The sequence below is a fragment of the Oncorhynchus tshawytscha genome, linkage group LG05 (genome assembly GCF_018296145.1).
Source record: "Oncorhynchus tshawytscha isolate Ot180627B linkage group LG05, Otsh_v2.0, whole genome shotgun sequence".
In the NCBI taxonomy this organism is placed as follows: domain Eukaryota; kingdom Metazoa; phylum Chordata; class Actinopteri; order Salmoniformes; family Salmonidae; genus Oncorhynchus; species Oncorhynchus tshawytscha.
This window is the reverse complement of record NC_056433.1, coordinates 22,731,071-22,749,223: the sequence shown is the minus strand read 5'-3', so window position 1 is coordinate 22,749,223 and position 18,153 is coordinate 22,731,071. Positions and strand designations below refer to the sequence as shown.

The following is an 18,153-nucleotide window of genomic DNA, read 5'->3' as shown; positions in this document are numbered from 1 at the left end:
ATAGAGAATATAATGTGAAATACAGAGACGGATGTGGGACTGTTGAACCAAGTCATTAAAAGGAGCTCAATCTGGACTTTTTCATTAAGCAGCGGGAGTGTCAGTTGACATTTTCGGGCAGACACAGCTATTACCGAACCAGGCTGCTAGGAAACCTGTATGTGATCACCACCGCTGATCATTGTCACCCAATGCAAACTTCTGAGAAAGTACATCCCTTCCAATGCCCAGGAAGCCATCCTGCCATCTCTCACACACCACTGTGTTTTTCCATGGAGGCAGGGCAGTGGTAGGCTCCAGACATATTTCCTTTGGAATTGGAAGCTACTTTAAACGTCTTCCATGGTATTGCTCTACCTGGCAATGAGTGAGACATGTGATGTCTCCTCAGATACAGGAACAAACACATGAGCATGTCCAATCTCCATGAGGAACTTCTTTGTGTATCATGAAAAATAAAGTCTCAAGGCAAAGGGAGAGGATAAAGCCCTCCATCCATCATTGTGACAAAAAAGCCCACACTGTGATTTTTGACTATGCCATAGTAATGTTTGCCTTCTCTCTGCCAACCAGGAAGGTCTGAATAGACATAGACTAGACACACTGAGAACGTCCACACACGGATGATGACCGAATCTAAAGGAGAGAAAACTATTAAAATGTCCAGTAGCCCAGCGCGTACCTCACAGTTGAGTGGCCTCTCTGTGGAGTGAGTGCACGATGTCAGCAGAGCTCAGCGGTGTGGTCTCAGAGGTCTCACATGAGCGGGAGCTTTTATAGAGAGACATCCCGTATCCATCCGTCCGTGTGGAATTAACCCATTTCCCAGTTAATTAAACGCGGACACTTCACCCATGAGTGGAGAAATATAAAAACAAAAACTTTCGGATATGCATTTTCTTGGCATTAAGTCAACAAGGAACAGACTCATTTGTTTGTGGTTAAATTGGATACCAGAGCACAGGTGTAAAATAATATGGCCATAATATAATTCAGATGTCATTATGGAGACGCTACTGTTGCGTCTCCATAATTGCATCTGAATTATATTATCGCTACATTATTTGGGGCCATCTAATTTCTATTTGTGGGAATTCAAAATTAATTAAACAGAATTGTCTCGTTTTGTAGTGCAATTTCAAGGTCATGATGCAAAAATACTGAACATGATTTATCTATGGACTATATCAAGTGAATGTAAAAGGTTTTCGGGGATAAATGCATTTCAGGTTCACTTTGTTGATGTCTTCATAAGAACTCATAACAGGTAACAAAACTAGACTACACAAATTGACGCACCATTTGGAAAAGTTTGTCACTCACCTTGTCAAAGTTGTGACTAAAAAGTATAACAGATGCAAATGTCTCATTTCTAATTTCAATTTAAAAACGGTGCATGTTTTCCCAATGGCATCTCAATAAACGTTTCCTTTCAACGTAAAACAGTTCACTGAAGTTTCGCTCTCCCAGTAGCTAGATAAGCGCAGCGTGGAGATCCGTGCACCAGCCAGTCTGTGATGCTTGGGTGAATGAATCCCTTTTTAAAAGTGTAGTGTAGGCATGGAGACTACGATGTGGCTAATACCCCTGCCTGGACAACTCTGACTAGATGCATTCTTACCTCATTCTATATATAGCATCTAGTTGCTGTATTTATACGCCTGGGGCAGGGCAGCGTCCAGTATAAATTATGTACCGTTGTAAAACTTTTGTACAGATTTTTGAACAAATACGCCCTCCTCTGAGCATTTAAGCATGGTACATAACAGAAAGGGTGCATCTCTACAGATCTTATATAAATACTAGTTCAAAATTGTAATGTCACGAACAGTGAAATGCCTTTGTTGCAAGCTCCAAACTACCCTCCTATACTAATTCCTCATAAACGACATATATTATAGATAGGTCCAGTGGCGACCCGTCATTTCGCGCTCCACTTTTCTAGCAACAAAAAAGGTCTGCAAAGCTGTCATCAAGGCAAAGGGTGGCTACTTTAAAGAATCTGAAATATAAAATAAATGTAGATTTGTTTAACAATTTTTGGGTTACTATATGATCCATACGTGTTATTTCATTGTCTTGATGTCTTCACTATTATTCTACAATGTAGAAAATAGAAAATTTAAGAAAAACCCTGGAATGAGCACAGTATGTGTCCAAACAGTTTTTTTTATTGGGGGAGGGGGGGGGCTGTTTTGCATGTTATTTTGGCATTTATAAGTGTCACATATCAGTTTGCAAACAATGTTTTAAAAAAAAAGTTGCATACAAACTTTGTCTCTTTTTTGCTTTCTTGAGTAAGGCTGCTTCAAAATGCAGGCGTTTCAATCTATCAGTCCTTTCTGTGGTGGTGGTGCAGCCAGAGGAAAATATGGAGCGTAAGTGTTGGTAATGTTCTCCAGTTGCGCTGTGATTGGCTCAGTGGTCTGTCACTCATGGGGACACTACGTTAAATCTAAGGGTAGAGATAGAAAATTCAAGCCATTTGGGTGCTGCCATAGTTACATTAGAAGTGCCCATCCAAGAAGGCTCAAGGTCATTGGCCACAGATACATATGACATCAAATCACATTATATCTACAGCAGCTTTAATTGGACTGATCATGTCAACATCATACTTTCAAAATCTTAGCTAGCAAGCTAGCAGTCATCATCATGAATCAAGTCGACAATCTACTGGCAAATCCTTTTAAATCCTTGTCATATGAAGAGAAATGATAGATAAAACGTATCGGTGCTCATCGGCCATTGGACATAAAGATTACACAACAAGTTGGAAATCGTAAATTCAACAATGAGTGGTTTGGAAGGAATCAGTGGCTAACTGCAAGCATTGCAAAGCAATCACTAGCCTGCTATTCAGTAGAGTGTGTGTGTGGTCCCAAGTCTGGGTTTAAGGGTCTCTTGTCCAAGGATAAACATTCAACATTCAACATTGTTCATGGTGTCAATCCAGCATGACTTCTGCCACGCTCAAAACAACTGTTAACTCAGAACTAGGAAATCTGACTTCGGTGAGTTCAAGACAACTGGGAACTCTGAATTTTTTTTTGCTCTGACTGGGAAAATACGTTTTGAACAATCACCCAACTCGGAATTGCAAGTCTGGAACTCGGGCCTCTTTCTAGAGCTCCGACCTGAAGATCCCTGACGTCATCATGATTCAACCTTGTTTTTTTCAGAGTTCCCAGTTGTTTTGAAAGCACCATAAATCCAGAGAATTCCAGACTTTGATGACAAAGTTTGATGACAGAATTTGCCCACAAAGGACCACCGGCCACCTTCCTGTTGAAGTGAGCACAGCACAGAAAGGTGAGTCCAAAAATTTATTTTATGCTGCTGCATAAATTATGTAATATGCCAGGGAGATGTGTATACTGTAGCTAAGAAAGTAATACTAAGTGTATATTGTGTTAATAGCTGTTAATAGCCCATGTGCCTCACCCTAATAATTGGGTCACCTTTCCCCTCTTGAGTGGCGCAGCAGTCTAAGGTACCGCATCTCAGTGCTAGAGGTGTCACTACAGACCCTGGTTCAATTCCAGGCTGTATCACAACCGGCCGTGATATTCTTTTATTGCCTACTGTTCTGACTTGGTGGTGCACATGTAGACTATAGCCTGTTTTATAGAAATGTAATCATTGAATATTGTAAGAGCTTTCATTGTCTGCTTATATGCCCCTTTATTTATCCTACAGTTCTGACTTGGTTTACAGGGAGAACACTGTAAGAACAGCCCATGTTCTGAATTCTGTTTCTGTACATTTCAAAAGTGCTGAACAAATAGTTATATTGACTATGTCCGTCCTAGCTCGCTCATTAATGTCTTAATCGAAATTACGGATTGCCTCTTACCCGCTCGTCGTCCCCTTATGCCATAGTTTGTACATCTCAATTGTCAGTAGAAACAACATTTGTTTTGGCAAATCAGTCATATCAGCTATGTTTTTTTAATGCAGTAAATGAGGCTGAATTTACTGTTTGGCTACCAGACAAGGCTCTGCTGATAGCCAGGTGTAGCAGTGGTAAGGTGTTGGGACTGCTGTTGGGACTCTGCTGTTGGGACAGCTTTATGTAGGCCCTAATAGTGTATGGGCACCGTTTGTCACCGTTATAGTGCAATTAAGGTATTGTTTAGTGTTGTGTTGTGTAATGGGTTTGCTGGCATAAAAAAAAAAAATGAACTATTCTTTTTGAAAGCCCTCAAAAGAGATAAAATAGCCTAATGTTAATGTCTTTAGGCTTGTGCTGTAAACATGACTCTGTAGGCCGAGTAGATACATAGCCTAAATGAAGCATGGTCATCATGAAATACCTTTATTCCCTCTGCATGAAATCTGATTTTATTTGGATGATAATGGCTGTGGTCCAAGATCACCTTTTAGGAAGAGTTCCTTCCACATGAGGGAGCCCCCGAGTAGTGGTTATTCCTCCAGCCAGCTGTGCACTGAACCAGCAGCCCCAGCCCACAACCACGGCAGCACGCTGGCTTGGCTGACTCAGAGACAGGAAGGGTTGGGCACAATGGGACAGGTAAGAGGCTGATATGACTGCCGATAAAACGATTAACTGTACTTGATTAAACACTACAATAGCTATTAATGTTACTTTTACTATCATGAATGTCAAGTCTAGCGCATATAAGTTAAGTGAATAATACGAAAGCAGGAAATAACAAGGCCTACAAAAGTGTGCCTTACCTGCGCTAGGCTTACTTACAAATGCGACGTGGTAGCATTTACAGTAGAGTTTATAGTAGTAGTACTAGTAAATACATAGTTACAATAGAATAGGCTACCGATTAGTTTCAACAGTTTTCTGTCCCTTTGTCTGTCTTTATCAACAGATTTCCCTCAGTGCAGTACACTTCCTGTGAATGGCATAGGCTACTATTACCGTACTGACTAGCATACAGTATGGTGTGCAGCAAAATAGAAAATAAAATTACAACCATACCTGGAATAAAGTTATATCATTAATTCAATGTATACCTGTGTAGAATTTTAAAGATTATACAGTATAATGTCATTGAAATGACCATGAGTACTAGAATATGGGAAGTTAGTATGTTCTGTGGTATTGTATATCACCACAAGGTGGTGTATTTGTCACGTTGGGCACATGTTTCTGACTATAAGATATGTACTTATTGTTTACCCAGGTCCAGCAAAACATGAGTAGGCCTGCAAACAACAGCTGTTGAAGGTTTGTTAAATTACTTGGCAAGTTTGATTTATTAGCTGAGCAAGGTGCACCTATGCACTTGACTATGATGACCTCCTCTCAGAGAGATTAATCAACTTCCTCTCCTTTTCCTTCCTTTTATCTTGCTGTCTCGTTCTGTCTTTATTCCACGCACCATACAATGTTTGTTGAACCTTTTTCCTAGAACATTCTAGTCCCGCAGCGCTTTACGCTAAAACTTTGATGTAATATTTGATTCGGTATGAGTCTTAAACTTCAGTGACATTTACTCTAAACCTTGTTGCCTCATACTCCGTCCGGTCCGTTGTCTCCAAAAGTTTGCGAAAACAAACAGAAGGGAACCCTCTGCCCAAGGGGAGATTTGGGGTAGGGAGTAATGGTCAATATCCACAGGATGTCTTTTTCACAGCTTAGATCTTGTCTCTCCAGTGTCATGTGATTAATCCAGGATGTATTGTAAGGAATTGAATACTCTCCACTTCATCTTTGAATCACGCAGAACATTGAATTACACACACCAGTCAGAAATGCACTGGGTCAGAGTATGTGGTTTCATGTGGGTTTGATCAGGAAGATGGTGATGCAATTCTTCTGGAAAGCAGCAAGACTGATAAAGGTGTTTCTCTGATGAGATGATGTTTCATACATTATGTTGTGGTGTAGTTTGTGTACAGATGTCAAAGTCTAATCCCACAGCCCCTAGCTCTTGGGAACAGGTCCTACTGCAACATTTCATACAGTGTTTACAGCTTTCTTTGCATAGGCAGTAAAAATGGACATTTACATTTTAGTCATTTTGCAGATGCTCTCATCCAGAACAACTTACATTTAGTGCATTCATCTCAAGATAGCTAGGTGAGACAACGATATATCAGTTGTAGTAATTAAATTATCAGCAAAGACAGCACTAGTCGGAAAAGACAAGTGGAATATTTACTAATATACAAGTGGAGAGGTTTCCTGCTTTTCCTGTCCTCTTGATGAAAGGTTTCTCACTGTCTCGTCTGGCTGTCCAGTAATTACTCATATGGGAGCTCGTTCCTGCCAACATCATAGATTAGTCTCTTCATTAAATCAGTAAAACATTCCTTATATTTCCAACATGGCAAAAACAAGACAGTGCCCCACAGCATGTAAAGGCCAAATAAACATTGATGCAGCTCTATAAAAGTTACTGGCTTAGCCCCAGGGATATGGCTGAGGAAATAGTACTATAATGAATTTGACATACAAAAGCAACCATCTCATAACATTAACGACTGCAGTATTCTGCTTTTTTTCCTAAGATATTGCATAATTAATCAACTTCAAATTATCATTGCCACTTTTTGAGAAATGTATATAAGTAAGGGATGCATAGTCTCAGATTTATACTAGATACTTCTGACTTTCTCCTTCCCTGACATATACAGTGCAGCCCAGATAATAACGCCAGAATGAGCCTCCCCAAAAGGGTCTCACTCTGGACCGTGGTGGATGTGTTTGACTGGGTCAAGGAGCAGTACCCCTACCAAAAGAGTGTCCTCCAAGTGGCCATCTTCAAGCATGACATATCCGGTAGCTATCTTCAGTAGCTCTTCTACTTACCAAATCTTGCCTTAGTACAAAACAACCTACAGTATATTCATGTACATCAGTCATCATTTATAGACTGCTATTATTTATTGTTTTAAAGTGAATATATATGATATTTTATCCCAGGCTTACTTCAGCCCTGTACTGTATAAGTAATGGATGCCTGCAGAGAGTTCTGGACCCCACATAATGACATGGAATATTAATCTTCCCAGTTACTGTCAAACCTCTACAACCCACACAGCTCATTCACAGTGTCAGTACTGTTGTAATGTTGCATCAGTAAATCCTTGTCAAAAACATGCAGAAAAACAACTGTTGTATGAGTAATAAAACCTTGTGTCCTAAGGCTTAGATCCTGGGACAGAAGTTTTGCCCACCGTGGGCTAAGTGCATTTGAATTCACGTTAATTTAGGAATGGAATTTGACCCATAATTCAAGTTCGTCATGTAATATGAAATCGATTCAATTTGAAATCCATGCTCCCAGCCTTATTTGACTGGCATCATTATGCTTCCTTCTCTAGTAGCCTCCCCTCACCACCTCTCTTGCCTTCTTGCTCTGTCCCTCCCCAGGCCGAGCTCTGCTGAGGATGGGTGAACACCAATTGGAGAGGATGGGGGTGGAGGTGGAGCATCTTCAGGAGGTCCTACTGGACATCCTTCTCCTCAGGGTCCAGGAGGAACTTGAGAACCTTAACGACATCTTCTCTGGTGAGGAACAAACATCCATTCTACCGTCTCCTTTTAAACTTTATCAGGAATTCAGTTGTAGCCTATATCAATGACTTCTTCTCTGGTGAAAACCTAACTTTACTTTATTATCTAAAACTGCATCAGAAAGGGACAGACATCTACTGTGTCCTCTTAGATGGCTTCAGGGGTTCACTTGTACACTCTTAGAAAAAGGGTGCTATCTAGGACCTAAAATGTTTCTTTGGTTGTCCCCATAGCAGAACCCCTTGAAGAACCCTTTTTGGTTCCAGGTAAAAACCTTTTAAGTTCCATGTAGGACCCTTTCCACAGAGGATTCTACATGGAAAGCAAAAAGGTTCTACATGAAACCAAAAAGGTTTCTCCGTGGAACCAAAAAAGGTTATCCTATGGGGACAGCTGAAGAACCCTTTAGGAACCTTTTTGGTGAGTGTAGCCTATATACCCAAAGTGACTCACAGGAGGTTGCATTATCAGCCAACATGATTGACAGACATGTATTTCAGCAAGAGGACTAGCTTAGAGACACCTACCAAGAATAGATTGGCATCGAAATGAGAAGAGAGAGAGGTGAAAACCTCTGATGAACAGTACTATTCAACTGAACTGAAAATAATTAAATTGGCTTTGTTTGGCATGGATACAAGATAGCTATAGATTAAACAAGTTCAAGTTCAAAATATAGATAAAATAAGTTCACAATGGTCTTCGTTCAATGTGGTACGTATGCTTGCATATTTCAAATGTATTTTTAACCAAATGTATTTTTATCTCTCGTTCTCTAGAGTGTTTCTCTTCATGTCTATAACAGAAGAAGAGGTCTGAGATATCATTATTTAGTCCATCTACGGTGTGGAGGACTAGAGAAGAAAAAATACATTTGCTTTCAGTAGTCATTGACCTGAAGAAGGCGGCCAGATTGGTTTTGGCATGGTTGTAGTTTTACTGACATGTCTGTGAATCAAGCCCTTACCCCTCGCTCTGCGCTGCTCTTGTGGTCTTATTTTTCACAATACTCAATACACTATGTGGCAGCTATTGCAGAGGGAGAACATCATTCCCCACTTGAACAGGGGATACAGTACATCCCTCATCTGGACTAAATGTTGCAATCCCATACCAAGCAGTGATTTGGCTAGCTAATGGCCTGTTATATTACTCTCAGGAGACCCTGTGTGAATTAGAATGGAGAGTAAGTAAATTAGTCCTGAGTTTAATGCAGGGACACATGGCCATAATTTAGATAACAACCCAAATGCTGCTCAAACCTATTAGGCCCTACACAGGGAACATAATAGGATCATTTAATGGGAGGTTTCTGGCAGAGACAAAATGGCTTTAAAGTTTTATATATTTGCTTATATAGTTTTATGTTGGAGTAGGAATGTTGTGTCTGACTGAAACTCGTCTTTGTTTAGGTTTGTTGCTCCACACCTCATGTTTGTAAGACGTCAGCAGTTTTTCTGTCTGTCAAATACAATGCAATGTCTAGCAAATCTTTAAATGGAACACAACTACGCATAGAATCCCTCCAGTATGACTACCCAGCTAGGAATGTACTCTATGCAGATATATCCTATTTTATTTGCTCCGGGAACATATTCATATAAACAGTTCATTGTGTAATCATGTGCTTGCTTAAATTGCTCAGAGATAACAGTTTTGCATATTAAGTGGAGCAAATGAAAGTGCTACGTTTGCAAATACTACATCTTTTTATGTTTCAAATCCTCCTTCCTCAGAGAAATTCCTCCCCAGACGTAAATGTCCTGTCCATTGTATAATGATAATGTTTGTTTGCTCCAGTTTGAAGTACATCCCTAAGGTTCTGCACGTTTCATTAGACACTACATGCACATAAAAAACTGCAGGACTGTCAAATCTGAGCTCAAACAGTACCTTAGCAAAGCATACAATGCAGTTCAACTCCAAACCACTATACCTGTATTGTAGTGTAATGTTTTCATAAACAGGAAACGCTATGTTTAGACATCCATTTGCTATCCAGCCTAGAACACAGGAGAGAAACAGGTTACTCTGGTGAAGAGATGAGAATGAAATGTCACGAGGGTGTTTAGTGGGTGAATCTGTGGATGAACCCTATTTAGTGCATGAGTCTGACCTGACAGCTCATATTTGCTAATAAAGACCTAATCTGATCATTGTTCATTTGAAATAATTGTCTTCGCTGATAATTATATAAAAATCAATGTGTAGAATCAGCCAGTGGCCTAAATCTTGAGAGACACACTGGTGCCCTCAGACAATGTCCATTTGTCTCTATTACATGACTCGTCACGATACATCATCCCACTTCCACACACACTTGTCAGACAACCCCAAACTTTAAATCTCCTCCTACTTTTAAAGGGCAGCCAGAAAACCGAGGACAGCAGAAAGCAAGCAAAAACACATTGCTCAGTGAAAGTAACCCCTCTAGGGGAACATGACTTTTTTTCTTTGTTCAGTAATCCAGCTCCTGAAAAGCCCAGCCCAGGCCTGGCATGCTGAATCTGATGTGCCCCATAAAAGGACTGTTTACATTTCCTCACCTTCCATGGACATTAGCAAGCGCTGAGCCTGTGGCTCTAGAGTCCCAGTGGGGGGCACACCAAATTAGACAGGCTGATTAATGTCCCTCAGAGATGCATGGCATTTGATTTCCTCCATTCAGGGCGATGGTGCATCAGGAAAGCGCTGACTCACATTAAATGTAAATATACCTCGGGGAGAGACACTTAATCATATATGACAGTGAGGGCTTCCCGAATATTCCAAAGGTTAGCAAATCATGCCTTTGACCCAAAGAGATGGGAAAAAAGAAACATGGAACCAAACTTTGTGTTATTTGGCATGCAACAAATGATGGGTTGAACAAAGAGAAAGGACTACAATGGACTGCTAAATGGAGCTAACATACAGCAAGATACATTCTCGGTATTGACAGTTTTATTGTAACTAGACTCAGTAAAATTTCCTGGCCAAAATATTGTTCCAATAAGTTAGGGGGGTTTCTGTAACCTCTTTGTCTTGTTTATATTTTACTCAAATTTCAGTTCAAGAATGCAATCAGGGTTTTGTGGAGTCCAGTGGAGGCTGCTGAGGGGAGGGCAGCTAATAATAATGGCTGGAACGGAGCAAATGGAATGGCATCAAGCACAAGGAAACCAAGTGTTTGATGTATTTGATACCATTTCACTGATTCCTCTCCAGCCATTACCACACGGGCTCGTATCAAATGAAGGTGCCACCAACCTCCTGTGGTGGAGTCTCTGGTCTGTGTTATATTCCATATCTAATAGACACTCTGTTGGCTAAAATCTATACTTTCTTCTGCCAAGACATAATGCATCTCCAGTCTATTGTCTGCACCGCTGGATCAATCATTAATGTAGGCAGCAGATAAAAGAGGGAAGCTTTTTAGCAACTACTTAATTATTAAGGGTTGGTTGAACTTTTCACGACTTTCTGATTATCATTTTAGTTGAACGTTTAAGGTTACTCGAACCAGGTGTCAAGTAAGGGTTATAACTTACTGATTCTTCATTATCCAGCTTCAAAGATATGTATTTCCTATCTTAAATTCATGACATAATCTTATTGCTCAGGTAACAATCTTAATTCAGGCAATGTACTGTAGCACGGCTGCACGGCAGAGCATACAACTCACAAATTGTCTTCTGCCACTGAGACGGAGAGACTATCAGAGGAGTGCCATTATACGTCTTTGTGCGTGTTGATCATGACTTCATTGGGTCAACACATCGCCTTAGAGATGCGTTTCTAATGGGATACCTGGGGAGGTTCATCGAAGAGGTGGGCCTTAAATCTCAGCCTGACAGACATTTCTCTTACTCTAATGACACTACTTATGCCTATCGGTCACACAGACAGGCAGCCAGGGGTTGGGGAGACTTTAGAATGGGGAAAGGATGGCAGGGCTCCTTTCAGAATAATGAACCAATTAGTTCCCTTGTCTTTGAAAGTGTGTGAGGAAAAACCACAGACAAAGTAATGACATATCCCTTGCAATTAAATTATTTGCTGCCTGTGAGGGGCTGAACGTCGTCACTTTCAGCACAACTATGCATTTTTCCCTTCGCTCCCTGTTTGCTGTGTTTGCGTTTATAGAAATGGTAGTACATCCCATCCCTATCCACCGCCAGCCATAGCCAACCAGCAGTGCATCCATCTGACGCCACTGCAGACTGTTTGTCACTGTCTTGTAAATTATTCATAGCTGCAACTGCAAGAAAAGGATCAATACATTCTGATATAGAAATTAGTTAGTGGCAGGGCATGAGATGCATCCATTTTTTGGATTAGAGAGAATAAACAGTGGAAACAGTCCTGGAAGTGATATTGAGGTTGAAGAGGCCATGCCAGGAAGCTGTTGTATTTAGGTTCATTTAATCTGTTCCCTGCTGATGTGTTTTAAGGCAAAGAGATAATGCTGACATTGGTGACCAATGTGTTAGTCACACCATACAATCACAAGATAACAACCCCATAGAGCCTGAGTGAAATCATTTTCACAAATATTTTTTTCTCAATGGACATTTTAGGGGAAACAATTTACAATTATTGACATACTGTACGTGCAAATATACAGTTGAAGTCGGAAGTTTACATACACTTAGGTTGGAGTCATTAAAACTTTCTTTTAAACCACTCCACAAATTTCTTGTTAACAAACTATAGTTTTGGCAAGTCGGTTAGGACATCTACTTTGTGCATGACACAAGTAATTTTTCCAACAATTGAATAAGGAAAGAATATTTCACTTATAATTCACTGTATCACATTTCCAGTGGGTCAGAAGTTTACATACACTAAGATGAGTGTGCATTTAAACAGCTTGGAAAATTCCAGAAAATGATGTCATGGCTTTAGAAGCTTCTGATAGGCTAATTGACATAATTTTTGTCAATTTGAGGTGTATCTGTGGACCTATATCAAGGCCTACCTTCAAACTCAGTGCCTCTTTGCTTGACATCATGGGAAAATCTAAATAAATCAGCCAAGACCTCAGAAAAAAATTGGGAGCAATTTCCAAATAATTGAAGGTACCACGTTCATCTGTACAAACAATAGTACGCCCGTATAAACACCATGGGACCACGCAGCCGTCATACCGCTCAGGTAGGAGACGCATTCTGTCTCCTAGAGATGAAGGTACTTTGGTGCGAAAAAAGTGCAAATCAATCCCAGAACAACAGCAAAGGACTTTGTGAAGATGTTGGAGGAACAGGTACAAAAGTATCTATATCCACAGTAAAACAAGTCCTATATGTCGACATAAGGCCGCTCAGCAAGGAAGAAGACACTGCTCCAAAACCGCCATTAAAAAATCCAGACTACGGTTTGCAACTGCATATGGGGACAAAGATCGTACTTTTTGGAGAAATGTCCTCTGGTATGATGAAACAAAAATCAAACTGTTTGGCCATAATGACCATCTTTATGTTTGGAGGAATAAGGGGAGGCTTGCAAGCCGAAGAACACCATCCCAACCGTGAAGCACGGGGGTGGCAGCATCATGTTTTGGGGGTGTGTGGGTCTTCCATATGGACAATGACCACAAGCATACTTCCAAAGTTGTGGCAAAATGGCTTAAGGACAACAAAGTCAAGGTATTGGAGTGGCCATCACAAAGCCCTGACCTCAATCATATAGAAAATGTGTGGGCAGAACTGAAAAAGCGTGTGCGAGCAAGGAGGCCTACAAACCTGACTCAGTTCCACCAGCTCTGTCAAGAGGAATGGGCCAACATTCACCCAACGTATTGTGGGAAGCTTGTGGAAGGCTACCCGAAACGTTCGACCCAAGTTAAACAATTTAAAGGCAATGCTACCAAATACTAATTGAGTGTATGTAAACTTCTGACCCACTGGGAATGTGATGGAAGAAATAAAAGCTGAAATAAGTCATTCCCTCTGGTATTATTCTGACATTTCACATTACTAAAATAATGTGGTGATCTGAACAGACCTAAAACAGGGATTTTTTTCTAGGATTAAATGTCAGGAATTGTGAAAAACGGAGTTTAAATCTATTTGGTTAATAAGGTGTATGTCAACTTCAACTGTATAATGCTTTATTCGCGGGCCGGGCGCAGTGCGCGCTAACCAAGGTTGCCAGGTGCACGATGTTTCCTCCGACACTGAGGAGGCTGGCTTCCGATTTGGATGGCGCTGTGTTAAGAAGCAGTGCGGCTTGGTTGGGTTGTGTATCGGAGGATGCATGACTTTCAACCTAAGTCTCTCCCGAGCACGTACGGGAGTTATAGCGATGAGACAAGATAGTAGCTACTAAACAATTGTATACCATGAAATTGGGGAGAAAAAGGGGTAAAAAAAAAAGATATGCTCAAACAAGCACGTGTATCTGTAGTTGATGTTCTTCAACTCTAAAATGCCAATAGGCGGCCTGCGTGGTTTTATTTGGCCTCCCAGGTAAAAAATAAATATATACATTTGTTTTATTTAATTGTTGGACATAAAAACTGTAAAACCCTCCCAGTAAGTCAGCTCCAAGTGATTATAATTTTGGAAATCTATTCCCAAGCATAATTGTTGGGGCACACATGATCGTATGCAAATATAAGCAAGGTTTGAAATGATTATGTTTTTGTCAAATAATATATCTATTATATCTATTTGTGCTTAGGCAGCCCCCCGCACCTCTCTGATTCAGAGGAAGACACATTTCAGTTGAAGGCATTCAGTTGTACAACTGACTAGGTATCCCCCTTTCCCTTTCTTGCAGTCAGTTTGCAGTCTATAAATTATTTGTAATTAGTTAGTTCACACTGCAATAGCATGGTTCTCCTCACAGGTGAGGGAATCAGCCCATGCTCGGTGAATAGCACTTGGTTGATCTCTGGGAGCAGGACACAGCATAGCTGATTAGATCATGTGAGACAAAATTAAGAGACAAAAATGAATAAAATAAAGGAATGTAGTTTGTGAGCTAGAAAATGAACATCCTGGCAGTCTGAGGCAGGGTGCTCTGCAATCATCCTACTCCAACTATTGGCAAAGATAATTGGGCATTTCTTATTTGTTAGAAGGAAATTAGTTGGTCCTGTCCTGCCTTGATGACTGAATTAGCTTTACACTACTTGTCCTATAGATATTTGTAGTCACCAGCTGTTTACCAGCTGTCTACTACCTTAGGTACTGGATAGCATGATTGGCAGACGTGATCAGCTGAGATGGTAGCATGGATAGTAATGAGTTTTGATTTGTTTACAGTTTAGTACCTGGCAGCATTTGTCTGTCCAGCTAGCGACCATAAAAGTAAGTATTTTGAAAACATTTGCAAGAATTGGCATTGGCAACAAACGGAACTGTGTTCAGAATAAATAAATATACACAATATGTAAAAACCAGTTCCTCCCTCAACAGAGATAGATCATCTTGAAAGCTAAAGCAGACAGCTTGCTACTGCCCACCGCCTATTCCTTAATTTGGTGTTTATTAGGATTCTTCAAATTCTTATAGAATTCCTGCTGCAAGGCAGCATGGTGATTGAATTACTGTGGGGAGCCAATCAAGTTACTCCAGGAGACATTCGGAATGGCCTCCATATCCCCATTGGTTCGATGGGTTCTCTGTGATTAATGTGGAGTAATTGGCAAGTCATCCATGCATTCAGTCAAACCTTCACTCCAGGTGAGAGGAAAGGAGAGGGGCAAATAATTGACGATGGAAGGAAGCAATCAAACAAGACATTGGTACTTTTATTAGCATAGAGAGCACATAGCAGCAGTCTGCACACTATCTCCAGGTTAAAGAGCGCGGCCTGTTATTGAATATATCCATTTGTCAAGACAAATGAGGTACACAGCTCTGGGTCTGATGGGCAAGCTTCCAGCGAGGCCAAACTACCGTGTACTTTATTACCGGGGTGAGGAAAATTAGTTTTCCCTGAAAACGCAGGCAAGGGCAATTTATTTTCCTGACATCAATGGATCTTTGGCAGTTGATTTATCTTTGCTGTGTTCGAACTGATTGTGTGAGAGCATCTGCAGGTGGCCGCAGTGGCTTGTGGGAGAAAGGGTTTCAGGGCAGCGATGCCTTGGCTCATTTGGTTGTAGTAATTTATAGATGCAAAGCCTTGCAAATGTTCTGATAGAGAAATATTAAATTATCATTGGCTTGGCATGTCCTGTGTCTGTCTATATCAAGAAAAACGAAAGCCTCTGGTAAAGATATATATTTCGCAAACTCTTATAAAAGAAAGTCTATCTTATAAAATAATGTCTATACAACCTGTTCAAAGCCATGCAACATGAACATAGAATTTGTTTGGCTTTATCTTTAAATATGTATGGCTCTTCCATTATCAAGTCTTATCATCAATCTTTCCCATCATACATATGTCTGGCTATATATTTTCGGCATTGCTTCCCTGAATGCATAATACAGATATCTCCTTAATGATTCTCGTTTGCAAACTAGCTCATTTAAAAATATATGAGTGTGCCATTCACATGACATGGCATAAACATTTACAGGGGTTGGTCAATGAAGCACATCATATGCTATACATTTTGCATTGGGGAAAGGAGGGTTTGAAAAATGTATGGTGACAGGATGACAAGTTGTAAAGTGTTGGAGGTAATTGGTGCCCTGATGCTGTGATGCAGTGATATGGGTGTTTTATTTTCCAATGATTTTACAGTTAGTATAGAGGGTCAGGTCCTTAGTAGCAAATATCTTTATGGAGATGTTTAGAAAATTGTATATCTTGTTGAATGATGATAGAAATAGTCTGGATGATGTCACAGTTCTCAAATTCTTATATTTTTGGGTCCAATGTCTATGTCTATGTCTTGAGTTTTTGAGTAGTTTTGTGTTTGGGAGAATTTCAATTTCATTCCCATAAGTTTCTTGACAGCACTGGAATGATTCTGTCAGTCTGAGACATGATCTTCTCTCAGTATCTCTTGTTACTGAAAATTGAACTTTGGAATCATCTCCTGTCTGATATGAAAGAGATACTGCCTTCATAGGGCATAAAAAATCAATCCTCAAGACCTGTCATACAAGGGATATAGCACTTAATGTCCTTGTCAAGAGGGTGCATGCTGATGAGAATGGGTGAGCTTAATTCAAGCTGAGTTGTCAGAATGAAGATAACTATTCACGACTGGTGAAGAGGGATTGCACTGGAGAGAGAGAGAGAGAGAGATAGAAAGAGAGATGGAGAGATAAAGATAGAGAGAAATAGAGTGAGAGATAGGGAGTTGTACTTTAAATTGAATACAGAACATCGATTAAATTATCCTGCTCATATCACCCTAGTGAACAGACTGTAATAATACCAGTATAATCTTGCATATCCTGTTGGAAATTCCTGTGATCATCCCACTGGAGCTCTGAGGGGATATGTGAGATCAGAAACTCTCGTTTCTGTTAATGATGACATCCCTTTGGACCAAGTGTCTGGTTAACATGAAATTAAGAAAACACAATATGTAGTGGTCATCTGTTTTAAGTCAAGTGTCCAAATGTTTTACTTGGATTAATGCAGTGAATAAAACCAAGTCTTGATTCTTGAAGTCTTGATTCTTATGTCTTCATTTTCATAACTCAGTATGAGAACATTCCATTGATAAGTGTCCATATCAAAGCAGAGTGATCATAATGGGATACAAAGAAGTAATACACTGTAAGGCATTTGAAACTGGGTTTGAACCAACATTTAGTGCAGCACATTTTCTTAGATTAGGATCGAGTCGTAAGAGGTCATCTCCACATGTAAAAACAGTCTGACAAACAACCATGTTGATGTCCTAACAGTCCTGTGCAAGAAGATAAAAACTCACAGCACCAAACATTGGGAGTCCTCCACCCCAACACAAATCACTTTCCATCTTCCAGTTAGGATATGAGGGGCTATGCTAGCATCAGCAGCTCTCAGTGTTATCTGGAACAAAAGGCCTTTGTCCTGAAAAAAAATCCACTCTCGGAATTTAAGACTCACTGGCTCTTAAAACATTCTAAGAATAAATACTTATAGATGTAGGAACTTAATTTGAGCCAGTTTGCTACAGCCGGAAAATAATCCTGCAGCAACAGGAAAGGTGAATTATAATGAGGATTATAATGGATATTTTTTTTATGGGTTGGTACATTTACAGTTAGGGCAAATCAAGTCTGACATTCAGAAGTGGAAATTACAAACTTTAGAAGCCTTTTTAAACGTTGAATACACTACAAGTTTGCATTTCCTGCTGTACAGGACATTTTTCTTCAACAAATCAGTGATCAAATGAAGATCCTACATCTGTAGCTATATCTTTGGTTCAATGCCTCACTCTTTTCTTACTCTCAATATTTCTGCTTAATACAACGGCCTTTTTTCAGTAGCATCCAGCTGGCAATGTTTGATGCAGCCACTATTAGATTCATACACTAAATATAACATTTCTGTTAAGTTGAGCTCAAGTTTTTCCTGATCAGATTTTTCAGTCACTATTTTGTCAGAGCCCATTCAAATGTTTGAGAGAAACTGCTATTGCTTCATCCATAATACATACATGCCTACAATATGTATAAAGAGCATGTGGAAATATGTTTTCCCAGTGGTTACCAGCTTCCAATGCAATTATGAGTAGCCTACTGCACAAAACCATCAACTTGACTCCA

The 18,153-nt window shown here is 40.1% G+C and overlaps 2 protein-coding genes across 4 annotated transcripts in view; one reads left to right on the top strand and one right to left on the bottom strand.

Annotated features, from left to right (window-relative positions):
• LOC112250173 (scavenger receptor class A, member 5 (putative)) overlaps positions 1–1,635 on the bottom strand; it is a 79,470-nt gene extending 77,835 nt beyond the window's left edge. The window contains exons 1-2 of one of the 3 annotated variants that reach the window (XM_042321684.1): positions 1,324–1,635; positions 683–846 (exon numbers count right to left, since the gene is read on the bottom strand). The gene's annotated coding sequence lies outside the window, so the exon portion shown is untranslated. The remainder of the gene's footprint in view (positions 1–682; positions 847–1,323) is intronic. The other 2 variants (XM_024420089.2, XM_024420087.2) reach the window with 2 other exon arrangements.
• A 2,771-nt stretch (positions 1,636–4,406) lies between these two features.
• LOC112250172 (sterile alpha motif domain-containing protein 12) lies at positions 4,407–9,659 on the top strand. Its single transcript, XM_024420086.2, has 5 exons — positions 4,407–4,534; positions 5,163–5,206; positions 6,619–6,763; positions 7,358–7,495; positions 8,281–9,659. The coding sequence occupies exons 3-5, from the start codon at positions 6,643–6,645 to the stop codon at positions 8,301–8,303; spliced, it is 282 nt and encodes a 93-aa protein (XP_024275854.1). The 5' UTR covers positions 4,407–4,534; positions 5,163–5,206; positions 6,619–6,642; the 3' UTR covers positions 8,304–9,659.
• Positions 9,660–18,153: the final 8,494 nt, after the last annotated feature.